We start from the raw sequence: 16,943 nt of genomic DNA, 5'->3' as shown, positions 1-16,943 counted from the left end.
GGTCTTATATAATGCCTGGGGGCTTTGTTTACACGAACCACTAAAGGCCGGCGCAAAATACAGACCTGGTCAAAAAAAAAAACCAGAGTAGTGAAATGGCACTCGGACACTGCCCAAGCTGACTGAGTACTTGAGTACTCCAACATTGACTACAGCCCTAGTTTTCACAATAGATTTGACTTCAAATTTTCAGCATTTGGCCTAAATTATTTCCATTACAGTGCTCTAGGCCAGAAATGGGCCTTGGAATACATAGAGCTGAGATTGCCCTGAATATTTAGACATGAAACACTATTGTATTGAAATATCTGCAAGTACCTTAAAAAGGTGAATTGAAAAAAGTATGTAAAATGCCTACCTCAAATAAAAGCCTGCCCCCAATAAAGGCCTGGTATCCTGGGCAGTTGTGTAAACAAAGGCCCTGGCTACTATTTGAGGAAATACGGTATTGCAGACTTTGACCCTGCAGCTACTTTACTTCGAGGTTAGACAGCACTTTGACGCAGAGCAGGTATGTAGGATTTACTTTTATGTAACTCATTACTAGATTTAACTAACGACATTCCTTTATTATTCATAGACATGTGAAGCTTTATAGAGCCAGTTGGGTGTTAACAACACATTACATACACGGAACCAATGGTTCTACCATGAACACAGCGGCCATTTCAATTGAGCCAAGTTAGATTAAGAAACACACAGGTTGAATAGAAAGAATAGATAGAATTTATGTTTTTCTACATTTTGCACAGTTAAAAAACGACATTGTCTTGTTGTTTCTCCTGTTTTAACCTCAGTGCGAATTCTGTTTTGAGTTGGTAATACAAAATAAAAATCTATCCAGGGTGTAAACCACCTGTGTGGTCACCTAGAACCTTTTTCCAGGCCCCTGATCGACCAACATGCTTCATGTCTTACCGCCTTTTTTTTTGAAGGACGTTGAACAAAAACCTGTTTTTATAATATGTGTTCAGTTTGGTCTCACATGTCTTAGAGTTGACTTTTTTTGTGTTTTTCATCCCCAGAACTCCAAGATGACTGATGCAGAGGAGAGACCCTTCATGAGAGCTCAGCTCAGTGACTTCAGTCTTGTGGTTTTGCATCATGCTGTCGTCCTTCTTCTTCTGACACACTCTTGTGGAGGTAAATGTTGAAAGCTGTTGTTATTGTGTGAAGATCAATAACATAGAATATTTGTCATGTCAGGACGGATTATTACAGAGTGTTGTTACAGCCCATGTTTCCACCAGTTTTGATGCATTAATATTTTAAAAGCACTGTTGCTTTGGTTACATTGTCTACTCTATTTATCACAGAAAATGTTCACAGACCAGAGACTACTGTAATAAGAGCTCATACTGTTGCTGTTAAAAGCTAAATATTCATAGCTGATATGAAGCTATAAAGTCTTTATGGATGGAGCTGACAATGACAAACAGTGGTAAAAGATTAATCAGCACTGTATCTGATAAAGTGGGTGGACTTTGAAATACGATTGAGGAAGAGTCAGTCATCTCTGAAGGGTGAATTCATGATAAAACTCAAAAAGTATATGAGACATTTTTTGTGTCTCTCCAGTGACTGACTTCAGAGAGTCTTAGTGAAGGTCAGGATTTTCAATGTGCCTGTAATCCTGCACTTTCTGCCTCTGGCCACCAGGGGTCACCTCACTAGTTATGTATTGCAGCATCAGTGGCAGTGATGTTAATCAGTTAAGGTTGACTGGTGTTAAGATGTAAAGGTTTTGTTTTGGCTTCTATTGAACCCACACCTTTTTTACACAAGTAAATGTAGGACATTAAGTAAGATGACTTTTCTTTTCCTCCTTAGGTCAGTCTCAGACGACTGGACCACCTCAGCCAATCATGGCAATGATTGGCAATGACATCATTTTGCCATGTCATCTAAGATCTTCAGGAAATCCTCTTGACGTGACTGTGGAGTGGACAAGACCTGACCTCGAACCGAAGTTTGTCCATTTGAGGCGAGATAGAGGAGATCTTCTGGATGAGCAGAATCCATCGTACACAGGGAGAACGTCACTGTCCGACAACAGGCTGAAGTGTGGAGACCTTTCTCTGAAACTCTCCAGTGTCGGTCTCTCTGATGCAGGAACGTACCAATGCCTCGTTCCCGGATCTATCACTGAATCTATGGTTGAGCTTGTTGTAGGTGAGCTGCTACATTCATCCATGTTTAAAAGTCTAAAATTATCCAGGGTAGCTTTGAAAGCATTACAAAAAGTGTGATGAAAGTCAAAAAAAATTGATTATCCTCCCTGAAATGTAAAGGGACTAAAGGACATTTATGTTGAAGAGCACAGGGTCCTTAAAGGTACATTGTGTAAGTTCTCCTGTTATCTATTCACGAAAATCGATTATTTCATTCAAAAGTACGTTTTTCATTCATCAGTAATCCCCCCCATCAACAAAGTGAAGTGTTCCTTTCAGCTCTGAATTAGCCGTTCATATCATTCATATCTCCATGGAGCGGGTAAGCTCGGTGCTGCTGCCATGTGGTGTCGCCATGTTTTTACGTTCAGTGGCAGCGTGACGGTAGGAAACCACGGAAACTCAGCGGAGACACCGGAGCTGTCGGCTCAGGTCGAGGTGGCGTCTATGAAAAGTCACCCCGGTAACGCAGTGAGGACTGTGAGGACTGCACCTGAATGCTGCATTCACCTGCAGTCGGGCAGACGGCCGTCTGTAACAAACCATTTTAGTCACAGAAGTCCAGAGAAAGCCGGTAAAACGTGGGTCAGGTCAACAATACGACATCGCCATGACAACATATTGTCACGTGTATTGTTTTGTCTCATGCAACGGACCACTTGTTTACATAGAGGCTTGTTTATGTAGTTACGTGCAGCGGCTGTTGTCCGTCTGCCTTAAGCCCGATTTCACATGAATGCAGCGCGAAAAATACGATTGAGTTGCTTGCGATCTACAACTGCAACGCTAGATGGGAGTAATTCTTACAAATATACCTTTAAAGGGATATTCCGACGTAAGTTTAACCCGTGGTCTAACGCACCGTCAGACCTAGTAGAACCCCCCCCCCCCCTCCAGAAATAGATAGAAAAACACTGCTGTCTATGGAGCCATGAGCCAAACCACCATCAAAAAGCCACTCATAACCACAAATAATGCTCAAAACAACACCAAACTTCATCAACTGTACAAACAGGGTCCCAGCCCATAATATGTGGCCTCAAACACCTGCTAGCTTTTCCTGGTTTCTATTGAAAAGAGACGAAAACACAACTCACCCACTCTCCTCCAGCTGTATCCTATGCAGAAGCCCTGACAAGTCAATTATCCTGGAATATCCCTTTAAGTAGCATCATGATGGTGGCTATGCAAAGGCGTTTTCTTTGTGACACTAACCAGGAGAACCTGGTGCTGATTCTACAGTTGATAAGGTCAGGGTGACAGGGAGGTTTCATCGGTACTAATATCTCCCTAAGATTAAAACAGAGTGACACAAGAGACCTTCAGAAAGGAAACCAAGAGTAATGTGTTCATCCACATGGATATCTGAACCGTTCTATAAAAGGATGTTGGGACAATCAGAAGAACATCTTGTTCATGATCATGATTTTCATTCTTGTGGTAATGTTACATTCACACGGCTTCTTGGCGTTTCTGCTTTCTATCAGGTTCAGTGTCCTCACCCAAAATCGTAATTTCTAAAGTCAGCAACGGAGTGTTGTTGGACTGTGAATCTAAAGGCTGGTACCCAGAGCCTGAGGCCTCCTGGCTGGACAGTAAGGGGAAACTTCTCTCCACTGGGACTTCAGAAACGGTGACAGGTCCTGATAAACTCTACACTGTCAGCAGCAGAGTGACTGTGGAGAAGCAACACAGCAGCAGCTTCACCTGCAGAGTCCAACAGAAGACCATCAACCAGACCACAGAGGCACAGATTCATGTTCGAGGTGGGGAAATAGTTCACGAGATCCTAAGGCTATGACTGTCAGTTTCAGATGCATGAAAATACAATTTTTCCTTCTGTGTTTGGTTCCAGATGATTTCTTCAATACTCAGTCTACTACTGCAGTTCGCATCACTATCAGCCTGGTTGCCTGCTTCATGTGTATCCTCACAGTTGCTCTTGTTGCATGGAGAATAAAGAGTAAGTGACATATTTTTCTAAATTCTATGTAAATGAAAAGTTTCTAGCCCTGTTACTTAGATGGTTACTGTGACATGATATTGTGAATTGAGGTTGTTAGTTGGTTTCTCTTCCAAACAAAGAGATTACAGTAATGTATATCTGAGTCTAGGGATGGAGCAGGAGCAGAGTGAGCAGTAGAGCTGATGCTGCTTTACAATAAAAGGTGGTAGTTGATGGTTCAGGGGTCAGATTAAAAGCTGTCTCCTTATTGCCTCACATTGGCATCAGTCTGGACTACAAGTCTGGATAAACTTTGTCTGACCTGCTGTCACTGAGACCGTACCCTGGATTAAGTGACCGTACAGACAGTTTATCTCCTTCTGCAGTTGTTTTATCATCTATTTCAAAATTATCCAACACACAATTTATCCCTCTGTCTTCACACAGGAACTGAAAAGTGCCCGGATAAAACTGAACCAGACAAAAATACAACAAGAAGCAATAACCTAGAGCTCCAATTTCTGATGGCGGAACATGAAGCCACGGAGCATTTAATGACCAGCAGGGAGAAGATGAAGTATCTGGACACGGCAATGGAAAAACTTGATGAGGAAAAAAAGAGGAGTGAGGAAGAACAGAAACATGTGGAAGACATGATTTTAATGCTGAAGAAACAGAGGAAATATCTGGGGAAGCAGAAAGAGACACTCAGGTCAACACTGGAAGTGATGAGAAAATGTAAAGAGGAGGGAGAGAAGAATTTGGAGGGCAAATTTGTTATGGACAGGAAAAAGAAGATTGAAAATGTAAAGCATCTGGAGGGGGGGATAGAGGATCAAAAGGCACAGCTAGCAAACACAGACCAACTACTGACGGACACAGAAGAAATGACGAGTAGAATGACAGAGAGGAAGGGAAAACTAGAGAGGGAAAGAGAACAAATAGAGAAAGACATGAAAAAGATAGAGAAGAAGAGAGAGGAGGTGAGAGAAGGAGAGAGAGAAGATAAGAAAGAAAAAGTGAGAGGATGTTCAGAGGGACCTCAGTTAGAGAAAGGAAAGAGGGAAGGAGAACAAACAGAGAAAGACATAAAAAAGACAGAGAAGCTGAGAGAGCCGGAGGTGAGAGGACCAGAGAGAGGAAGTGGGAAAGAAGGAGCGAGAGGAGGTCCAGAGAGACTTCAGTCAGAAAAAGAGGAGGAAACAGATCATCTTATATGAGAGACACTTGTTACACGCTGAATTAGTTTTATTCAGGTCAGAGCCACAGTTTGGTCATGTGATCAGTTTCTGTTCAAACCAGCTCTGTGACCTTTGTTTGACCTCAGTGTGTGTGTCTGTGTGTTGTTACATTGACCTAGTGCTTCAGTTTCACTTCAACAGCGAAAGTGTCTCTGTTTCAGTTGTTTCTTAGTTGCATGTTTTTTTTTTTTTTTTTTTTTTTTTTACACATGTTGTGCTTTATTTGTTGTAAAGTCACATTGTTTTGTTTTTTCTTCCATGTTTTTTTAATAGGCGATATAAGTGAGATTGATTTATTGTTGTTAATCCAAACCAGCTCTGTGACCTCTGTTTGACCTCAGTCTATCACCACCAAACATCATCCAGGTCACATGACCTCAGAAACCAAACAGGGAAATGAGCCGAGTGTGTTTCAGTTCAGCAACATGAGTGTGTTTGTTCATGTTCTAGTCACTTTTAGCTGCAGGTTGTTTCCTCTTTTTCATGGTTAACATTAATATTTGTTGTAGGTTCAGGGAGTTTATGCTGAATTTGATGCAGATTGTATTCTTTGACTTGATTTATTGAGGCGTCCTGTTGGAGTCAGATCAGAGTAAACACCGCCCTCTGGTGGTGAGAGCAGCTCAAAGCTCAAAAGACAGAAAGCTAATCCAATCATAACAGTGTGTGAATGAGACTTTTGTAGACACAAGAAAAGTCAAACACTAACACTAGAAATGTTTAATTGACTTATGATGATTTTTATTTCTCTTGTAGTAAATCACTAATATGTATGTACATATCAATAACATAATGAAACAATTAAAGTTGTATGAAAATCAATGGAGCTCATGGTGTCATGATGAAATCAAGGCAAACTCACACTGAAATGGAGTCTCTATAGCTGACACCATCATTAGGTAAGTCACTTTTCATTTCTGTCCCCTAAAATGTAAAAAACAACATTTTTTTCTAACTTTTTCAAACCTCCCAATGTCATATTTAATTTCTTGTGACCTCAGTGTGGTCAATTCATCAAACATTAAAACAATTCATCAGTCATAACACAGCATTGGAAAGAAAAAAGGAAACAATGATCTATAACAGTTATTTGAACTCAACACTTCACACCTCACTCTGCATGTCAGATATAAAGTCTTTCAAAGGGCCCAACTATTATGACATTTCTTATACAAGATAAGAAATGTCTTTTGTTTTCTGACACCTCTTCAATGCCTACGTGATTTTGAAGCTTTCACTTCGACCTCAACAGTCAGTGTGAGAATAAACATGCAGGGGGAAGTCGGTCTCTCAGCTTCTGTAGCTATTTCCTGTGATTGAAGCTGCCACTGGGTTTTTAGTCTCACATGAGAGTCACACATGAATAAAACTCTAACAGCAACATGGCGTCCAGGTCAAAGGTCGGTGAAGCAGAAGGAGCTGAATGTAAAATCATCCAACCATCCAACATCCTCCTTGTGTTGACTGGTTGTGTTTACATGTGAGAAGGTGTCAGGTATTTCTGAGTCACTTTGACTTTATCACTCTGAAGACGTTCCATTAAATAGTGTGAAACTCGACCTCAAGACGAGTTAAATGTGGTCAAAGCTGAAAGAGAAAGATTAATTAAAGATTAACTCAACCTCTGAGAGACATGCAAAGCACAGCCAGACTGATTTAGTTTTTAGTGCTGATATTTTTGAGAGATTGGTTTCACACCTTCTGTTTCTGAATTTAAAAAAGAAAAAAAAATCCCTTCACTACGACACGTATAACACTTTCAGATCACCACGATGACCAACGTCATGCAAACTAACAATTTGAATTACGCGTCAGTAACCGACCTGTGTCCGTCTCCTTCCTTCTGACAGTAGCGTAGCTGACATCGTTTGGATCGGGTGTGTGTTCCTCCACAACACCTGAAACAGGGAGAAAGTCACAGTCAGCAACAACAGTAACTTGTTGATGGTTGTTGATGAAGTGGTATTGAAAAAGGCTCATTACTTGATTAGTTTGTTGATTGCTTTTTTTGTTGAAGACTTATTTTATATTTCTTTAAAGGAGAAGTGTCGTTTTTTAACAACCTGGACCTTATATACCACATTACCTGCCACGAAACTCATTCATTTCACCAACACGTTGTTATGATAGGCTAGTGCTATTCCTCTTTAAGTCTGGAGTTGCCTGCTATCGTCATCCAGGGTCTGTAGATTGACCTACTGACCTCTGAACTGGATGATGTAATTTTTATAACTATAATACCCCTGGCTTAACAGTATTGTTCTCTATATAATTGATTGATTAAAAAAAAAAAAAAAGAGTCCTTCACTCTGTGATGGTCAGCTTCTTTTTTTGCGGCAGTCAACTTGTTTATCTGGAATTTGCTACTGCTAGTTTTGTGCAACATGGCTGAATATTTGTCAGATTGAGACTTTGAACATGACGGACTTCCTCACTGTTCTGAGCAAGAGTCTACGGATGTGGTGGCAGAGAGAGGAACATCTGGCCAGAGAACAACAAACTGCTGCATGCCTCCGAATAAATGTTAACTGGTGATGTTCTTGTGGAATAGCACTAGCGAAACACAACAAAATATTGGTGAAATGAACGAGTTTCATGGCAGATAATGTGTTATTTAAAGGCTGCAGTCTTGGTCGCTCCCACTACAGTATATGGACAAACACAACTATTGAATGGATGTAAATATCATCTGAATGACTCCTAATGACACCCAAGTTATATGGATAACTTGGTAAACAACTGTATTTTATGCCAGAAATATGGTCCAGGTTGTAAAAATGGCACTTCTCCTTTAAATCTAAAATAAATTATTCAAATAGAATATGCCAAAGATGACCCATTGCCAATATCAAATACAGGATTCATTAAGCCATATATGTTTAACATATAGCCATCTTATTAAGATTTGAAAAGATCCCCCACTTTTTTTTACTAACCAAAAGCAAAAACCACATAGTATAATTACTTTTACTATTACGCTTCCTGTTGAGATCCTTAATTAAAAGGTCAAGGCTGATAAAGCCGTATGAAAAAAACATTTCATACTGAATTGATATCAATGATTTATTGCACGTATTTTTGTTTTTGCAGCAACAAAGAAAACTTTGTCAGAACCAGAAAACAGACATAAATGTTACGTCTCCTCCTGTGAGTTCATGACAATATGAAACAAACAAAAATCTAATATGATTATAAAAAAGAGGTTGTGAAGGAAGTACCTGTGTTTCTCTTCTGTTTTCTGACCCGAGCATATGCGGGATCATCTCCAACATTTTCATAGACTGAAAAAGCATACATTTTTATAATCTTAAACATATCTTATTTTAATTTCTTTTATTAATTTCTTTAAGTATGCAAATAGTGTATGTGCTTTGTGTTTCCCTGACAAAGTGGCACGCACTCACTCACTCACCTGGGTCAGATGTTTGCTCGGTTGCTAGAAGGGGAACATGGGAATATGGAAGCACGAGTTACAAAGCAATTCTAAATCAAAGAAGAATCAATATTTCTGGGTGATTATGCCAATAATGATCAATTCTATAACTGAATCTGGCGAACCTTTTTGTCTCCAACAGTGAAGTAGTCCCAGAACCAAGAGCAGCACAGCCAAACATAAAGCGACGATGAACACAAGGAACAGGACGGAGAGCTGGACTGGTCGAGGGTGGAGAGGAGACTCTTGATCCTGTTGAGGTTTTTTCCCTTCAGGTGTGGGAGAAGGACGATATTCTAGCAAAACATGTTGAAAAAATTGGTGATAATTCAAGTCTGAAATATTTAATTTTAACTAGGGCTGGGACTTTAACGCGTTAATTACGATTAATTAATTACACAAAAATTAACGCGTTAAAAAAATTAACGCATTTTAATCGCACTTATAAAAAAATGATTTTTTTTTTTTTTTTTTTTTTCAAATTTTTTTTTTTTTTTTTCTCACGTGTGTCTACGTGCGGTGCGCCCGCACGCGAGAGAGGCGGCAGTTTGAGAGGCTGACTGGCAGAGATGAGAGCTGGTGAAACGCTAGCATGGTTATTTAAAACACCATCTCTGATCTCTGCCTGCACATAGATACACAGACACGGGCGCACGCTAAATGCGCTATATAGCGCTAATTGCTCAGCTGCAGCGCTATATCTATGACCTGTCACTGTCACAGGTGCAACTCATCTCATTATGATAGGACTTCACCCTCAGAGCTGTCTGTCTTCAGACTGTCCTGACCTGTCCCTAAACATCACACAGGGACAACATGGAGCTGCCTGTGTGATTGGTTACTGAGTTTTATTAATGTTTACATCAGGCTGAGTTCAACAAATCAGTTTATGCTACTGTGATTTAAGTAGCCTAGTTAAATACTACAGTAATCATCATAGTGCATTGGAAGGAAAGACCATTTAATCTGTATGTATCAAATAGCTATTGATTAATGAATTAATCGATAATTTGCATCCCTAGTCTGTTGGTCTTGGTTAAGTACCACCTTGAATGCTTAAGCTTATGTATTCAATGGTATACTAAAATCCATGTGAAAAAAAAATGCTTCTCACTGTTCTCAGGTCAAATATTTATATGCGATTAAAATGTGATTAATTGCGATTAATTAATTACAAAGCCTCTAATTAATTCGATTATTTTTTTTAATCGAGTCCCGGCCCTAATTTTAACTTTACTTTGAGCTCCACATATAAGCTTATTGAGGATACTGATATTCTGACATAACGTCAATCTCACCTCTGACAATCAGCCGGCTCTGTGGTGATGCTCCAGATCCAGAGATGTTACAACTGTAACGTCCTGAATCATTCATGGAAATACTAAGAATGGCCATGTTGTCTTTATACTCAGTTCTAATATTTTGGCCATCTTTATAGAAATCAGCTAATGGGTTTGAGGAAGATCCCCTTTCTCTACAACGCAGAGTAACATTATCTTCTTCCATCACAGGTACAGCAGGACTCTCCAGGATCACATTACCACCTCAACAAGAAGACAATGAAGACAGTTTCATCAAAGTTTTAAACATAATATTCGTAGAAACCATCATTTAATCCATAAATGTTTGCTATTTATTCTGTGTGATATTTGCACTTCTCCATTTTTGGAGCATACAGAATTGCTCAAGTCAATATTTTAGCATAAATACTTGCTAGTTAGTATGTTAAAGTTCAGTTTTTGAAGAGTATAACACTGCTCAAGTTAATATTTTCCCAACATACCAGTGACAGAGATGTTGACAGCACTGAACCGGTCTCCTTGTCCATTTTCACACCAGTATTCTCCACTGTCTGACTCTGAGGCAGCTGTAATGTTCAACACTCCTGTGGATGCCTCCGGTTGAGTCGTATGTGAGCTGAGTCTTCTCATAACTTTCCATCCTGCTGGGCTGTGAGACCCCACACAGTTCACTGAGATGGACTCATAGTCAAAGAACTGCAGCCGGTCTGGAGCAACATGAAGAACAGCTTCACCTGATGCAGAGACAGGGAAAGAGAATCTGACAGAATTAGACAATGTCGACTCAGGTATTGTACTTGAGTTAAACAAGAGGTAGAGATGTTTGTTTGTCAACTCACCAGAGTCCTGAGAATTGTTAGTGCTGTGACTTTGAGCGGTGTGCAGCAACAGTACATTCACCACTGCAGAGACAAAGGAAGACAGCTGTGTATCAGACATAGATGCTGTCAGCAACTGAAAAACACAATTTCTTCAATCATATCCTGAGTTATCACAACTATAACAACCCAAACCCTCACCAAAAAAGTTATTGTGTAAAGTTGTAATCAAATTTGACCTTCATTTTAAATTCAGAGTGAAATGAGAAGCAGTACTCACACAGTCTGATGCAGAGAGCTGTGACCTCCATGTTGTCTTGTTGCTGACTGTCTCAGCATCAGACTGAATGAGAACAAAATGTGACGTAGATGAGGCTGCAGTTCTTCCTCTTCCTGTGCAGCGACCAGGCCACAGCAGGTTATAGAACTATGACTGTACACAAAGCTTTTGATGCTCTACTGGTTAAAAATACTCTGTTTCATGGACATTAAATATCACAGACAGAGTCAATGTGCTCCTGAGTGCACACTACAATGAATGTGATCTCAATCCAAAAACGATGAGGCATTCGACAGGTGTCCACATGTGTTATACCTATTGTTCGTACCTATTGTTGCTTTCTTTTCATAGTCATTTTATATCGGTTTGTGGTTAAAAGACCACCCTTCTTAGGGTGCATATGTGGAAAACAAGAAGAGATTTGAAAAGAAGAATCTGTGGGAAAATTCAAGCCAAAACAGAAGTTCCTCAAATGGCCACTAGAGGGACAGACACAACAGGTCACATTCAGATGATGTTGGCTGAGGGTAGCTGACAGCTAGTGTAGTAGATAAAACTGAAACAGCTGAGTTATGTAAATCTTGGCTTTTCCTTTTTAGGTATAAGACACATTCTATAAACATTGTGAATGTCCACACACTTCTGTCAGTCCTCCTCTTTCTCTGCCTTCACACATATGAAACAATATCATCAGTCCTATACTGCCATCTGCTGCACATCAGCCACTTATTACACCGTTTATTATCATCAAGACAGTAAAGACACAAACTGTCACTACCCTGTAATGGAAGGCAGTAACTAACAATCTGTAGAATCCATACCACGGTTTGCCACCATGATCAAATCCCTAATAAGAGGAAGATACTGATTTTTTTTTTTTGAGGTAGAACTGTACAGTTATGTTTTTGTAGACATCACTGAAAGATGTGCAGATATAAAGAAGTTCATCTTGTTAATTTTCTTGAGAAATATCAGAGAATTTTTTTTTTTTTTTGGCACTTACATTAACTAATTTTACACAGTTTGTGCTACAGAAACAAACTCTCAAAGTGTGCACCTTATCCAGGACAGGTATGCTGTTGCAACATGTGCATATAAAAGGAAGCTCTGTTAGAGTTTCTTCTAGTTATTCATTATCTCACCAACAAAAGATAACTACACAAGATGGCGGTTATTTAATTACAGGTCAGCCAACCACCACTGCAGGAGGCGTGGTCAGGTGGAGGAGAACAAGAGAACATGGCACAGACATTAAAACAAAGAGACAGGGTCAAAGTACACTTCTGTCAACCCAGAGACTTTGACCATAAAGACCTGCAGAATCTGCAGACCGGCGAACTGATTCTGTGATAAAAATAGGTAAGAAAATCATAACTTTCACTACTTTTTAATTTAAAATAATGTGTCATTTCAAATTGTAGACCAAGCACAAATAATCATTGACTCTGTAGGCTACCAGAAGCCTTGCTTTGTTGCCTTATTATTTCCTACTGTTTGTGGTTCATATTGGTTGGATGAATACAAGCTCTACTTACATGTACCACTTACAGGTGTAGTACTCGTATGAAGTGCTACACCATGAAAATGTTGTAATGGGCTGAGGCCGGCCTGAAGTCAACAGGTCAGAGGTTTTCAGACACCATTTCACCCCGTTGACACCATGAATGAGGAGATACTGATTGTAAAATCACTAAATAGGCAGATTAACAGGTCAGCACCGAGTTGTTGCACGCAACCGGGAGATCAGGATGTTTACGACGCTACGTGCTGGTGCTCATGGTAAATAGGGTCTTCTTTGGTCCACTGGCGCCGCCAAACTCAACCAAAAATTAAAGTTCTTAAGTATTGCTTTAATGGTTTTTTGTGTGGAGACACTTTCTCAGTCCTACGTGCTAATTGACAGATGGTGAAGTAACAAACTTTGATTATTATGTTTTGATGACTGATGATGTTTAATAAATGTCAAACTTTCTACAAATGTAGATCTATTTCCCCTCTCCAAAACTCCATGATGTTTTCCCTGAAAATTGGACTCAGAGCATTGGTTTATCGTTACACTGTGATTCTTCTTCTACTGACCGATGGTTGTGTAGCAGGTACAATGTCTTATTTACAACTCAACAAGTTTTGATGGTGTATAAAATGTTTATTGGTTTAATACAACTAAACAACATCCTGTAAGTGGATTGTAAGTTTAAAAATTATTCAAGTAAAAAATCTGTTATTGGTGGTAAACATTAACATTTTTGGTGAATGTCTCTGCCATCATCAGGTTCTGTCTCCTCACCTGTTATAACAGAGATTGACTTAAACAACAGCACAATAGTGTTACAGTGTGAGTCTAAAGGCTGGTATCCAGAGCCTGAGCTGCTGTGGCTGGACGCTGAGGGAAAGCTGCTCTCTGCTGGACCTACAGAGACAGTCAGAGGTCCTGATGTCCTCTATACTGTCAGCAGCAGAGTGACTGTGGAGAAGAGACACAGCAACAGCTTCACCTGTAGAGTCCAACAGAAGACCATCAACCAGACCCGAGACACTCACATTCAGATTCAAGGTGATTATTTGATCTTGATTTTTTCCCCCAGCCTTCAATCAGCAGAGATGTTGTTGTAAAAAAAAAAAAATCTAAAGATCTGTTTTGTGTTTTTATCTTTTCAGCTGAATGTCCCCCAACCTTTTGTTCTTCAGCTCGTCTCAGCATCATCTTGGTTATTGTCCTCGCTTTCATTTGTGCAGCATCTTTTGTTATGTGGAAGTGGAGCCAGAAAAAAGACATAGGTACTCATACTAAACCATACACTCCTGATATGTTAGAAAGAAGGAAAAAAAAGTGTAAAATAACAGTGCAGTAAAAGAAAAATCATCATAAAGATTAAAGCGTCTTATCTCACTGTTGTTCACTTCCATACCTCCTTTCACCAAAATGCAGCAGATTCAAGCCAGTGTCCTATTTTTCATGTTCACACAGAAACAAAGTTCCAGCTGGAGGACAGAGAGAAAGAACACAGAGAGTGGCTTCTGGCAGAGAGAAAGAAACTGGAGGATTTGGAAGAAGAAAAGACAAAACTTGACCAAGAGTTAAAGAAGAGAGAGGAACAAGAGAAAGACTTGGAACAGGTAGATAAAACTGTGTTGGAACAGGAGAAGGAACTCCACAAGCTCTGTGAGGAAATCAAACGTCAAAAAGATGAGATGCTGAAAGAGAAGGATGACATGAACAAAAAGCTTATTTCAGTGGAGGAGCAAACAGGAAGTGACAAAGCAAATGGCTACATGCAACTACAGAGAATCATATTGAACACCAAGGAACACCTGGAGGAGGTACAAAAAGCTCAGGACCGTCTGTATGATGACACAGAGAAACTCCTGCAGAAGGCAGAGGGTGTTTTAAAGACACTGACAGACAAGAAGACTGAAGAAGAGAAACACAAGGAGAAAATCAATGAGCAACTGAAGCAGGTAGAGGCACAAAGAGCTGAATCACAGTCAGAGCAGAAACCAGATCCTTGAGCCTGTGTAGCTCCTCCGATCAGTAATGGGCTTTATGCACAGCTCCACTACTTCCTGAAATAAGCCAGCTCCTTTATTTCCTGTCTTTCATTATTGGACCAATTGATTAATCCAGGTGTGTCTGACCTCACAACAATGGTCAGGCACACCTGGATTAATCAGTTGGTCCAATAATGTAAGACAGGAAATAAAGGAGCTGGCATATTTCAGGAAGTAGTGGAGCTGTGCATAAAGCCCATTAGAGCGACAGTCAAAAATGTAAAGTTGTGCTCATGAAAGTAAAAACAACAGAAAACATTCAGTGAAACACTTTTTGATGAAAACAGCTATTTTATGACGATAATTTTTGTGGTTTTCTTGAATGACTGCTCTGGTTGATGTTGCCCCTTATACTGTAATATTATGATTGTATAACTTTGTATTCCCAACAGAAGAGACATGGATCTTAGTTCTTCCAAACCAGCTCTGTGACCTTTGTTTGACCTCAGTCTATAATCACCAAACATCATCCAGGTCATGTGACCAAAAACAGCTGAAGAAATGAGCCCAGTCTGTTGCTCCACTTTCCACTTATTCAGTTTCAGTTCAGCAACACGAGTGCGTTTGTTCATGTTTTAGTCATTACTTTGTTGTAAATTCAAGGAGTTTATGTTGAATTTGATGAAGATTTTATTATTCGACTTGATTTATTGAGGTGTCCTGTTGGAGACAGATCAGAGTAAACATCTCCCTCTGGTGGTGAGAGCTGAACTGCTCGTAAAGGAAAATCAATCGACCACCAGACTTTCTTCCCAACAGAAGTTAAATCAAGTCAAATTAAAACAACAGTGTGTGAATGAGACTTTGGAAGACACATTAAAAAGTCGAACCCTAACACTAGAAATGTCTAACAGACGTATGGTGATCTTCATTTCCCATGCAGTAAACTGTTGTGTATTAGGCCCATAAACAATATGATGAGAAATATATTTGTATGTTGATCAATGGAGCTCGTGGTGTCATGGAAATCAAGGCAAACTCCCCCATAAGCAACAAAGCTGCAAATGTGTGCATTTTTTGTACTTGATTGTTTTCAAGTCACTTTTATTTTTATCCACAAAAATTACAAGTCACAATTACTTTGAAAACTGTTAAAAGGTCAAATTAATTGTCACATAATACAATGATCGAAAACTTGAAGGCAACCCATCTATACAATGTGTGTTACTTTCTCTTGTTTTCTGTTAGATGCTCACATGCATCTTTTTATATAGTTTGAGTAGCTGTTGAATGTTGTGTGGTTTTTACATTTCACTTTAACCTCAACAGTCAGTGAGAATAAACATGCAAGAGAAGGTAAGTCTAACAGCTGCTGTGGCTATTTTACGTGACTTAGGCTGTCACTGTGTCTTTAGTCTGACAAGAGCAGATGTTGCACACCGAAAGTCTGCCAGGCCTAGAGTTAAGGTTAAAGGTCTGTTAGGTAGATGGAGTTGATACGAGACGCTAGAAAATCATAGAAACCGTGTCTTCTATCCAACATCCTCCTTGTTCTGGCAAGTCTTGTTTGGATGTGAGTTGGTGACAGTTATTTTTGTGTCACTTTCAGTTTCCCACAGTGAAGTAGTCCCACCAGCAGCAGAAGCAGAGCCACCATTAAAAGTGTGGAAACTGTCCTCAAGATGAGGTAAATGTGACAGGAGCAGTCTGAGGAAGGAGTGGTCTGAGGACGAGTGACTGTGGCAACTGCTGCAAAGACAACAGAGACAGCATAATGACAGATTATTGTTAGTAATAGTATCACTGTGATATAATTATGATAACCTTATGATATCCTTGAATGTTGGCGACCAAAGGGCAACATCAAAGTGTCGTCAGTTCTTAGTGAAATACACCTCACTACAAGGTTAACAAACTAAACACAAATACACTAACTGTTGTGGCGTTTTGCCAACATTGACACTTTCAATTCCATCTATTGATCCTGATAGAGCTGAAGAACCAGACCACCGTAAACCTTCAGTGTCTCACCTCGGACAGCCAACCAGCTCTCTGGTGATTCTCCATAGTCAGTGATGCTGCACATGTAGAGCCCCTGGTGGGATTTAGAAACACTGGGGATGGTCATCTCTCCAAGGGAGCCCGTGCCGATGCGAATGTCATCTCGATAGAAATCAGCCACCTGGGCAACGGAGGTCATCTTGGTTCTGCAGCGCAGAGTCACAACTTCTCCTTCCAGCACAGGAAGGAGAGGACTCTCCAGGA

The 16,943-nt window shown here is 39.9% G+C and overlaps 1 protein-coding gene across 1 annotated transcript; it reads left to right on the top strand.

The window, feature by feature from the left end:
• Positions 1–465: 465 nt before the first annotated feature.
• On the top strand, positions 466–14,699 carry LOC311001545 (butyrophilin-like protein 2; the record flags this gene model as incomplete). The annotated part of the gene is made up of 8 exons (XM_083992629.1): positions 466–511; positions 1,026–1,143; positions 1,831–2,172; positions 3,659–3,937; positions 4,027–4,134; positions 4,564–5,010; positions 13,462–13,743; positions 14,158–14,699. The coding sequence occupies exons 2-8, from the start codon at positions 1,035–1,037 to the stop codon at positions 14,697–14,699; spliced, it is 2,109 nt and encodes a 702-aa protein (XP_083848755.1). The 5' UTR covers positions 466–511; positions 1,026–1,034.
• Between the last annotated feature and the right edge of the window lie 2,244 nt (positions 14,700–16,943).

The sequence above is a fragment of the Trachurus trachurus genome (genome assembly GCF_905171665.1).
Source record: "Trachurus trachurus genome assembly, chromosome: 18".
NCBI classification, from domain to species: domain Eukaryota; kingdom Metazoa; phylum Chordata; class Actinopteri; order Carangiformes; family Carangidae; genus Trachurus; species Trachurus trachurus.
The sequence above is the reverse complement of the archived record's forward strand: the minus strand, read 5'-3'. Positions and strand labels throughout refer to the sequence as shown.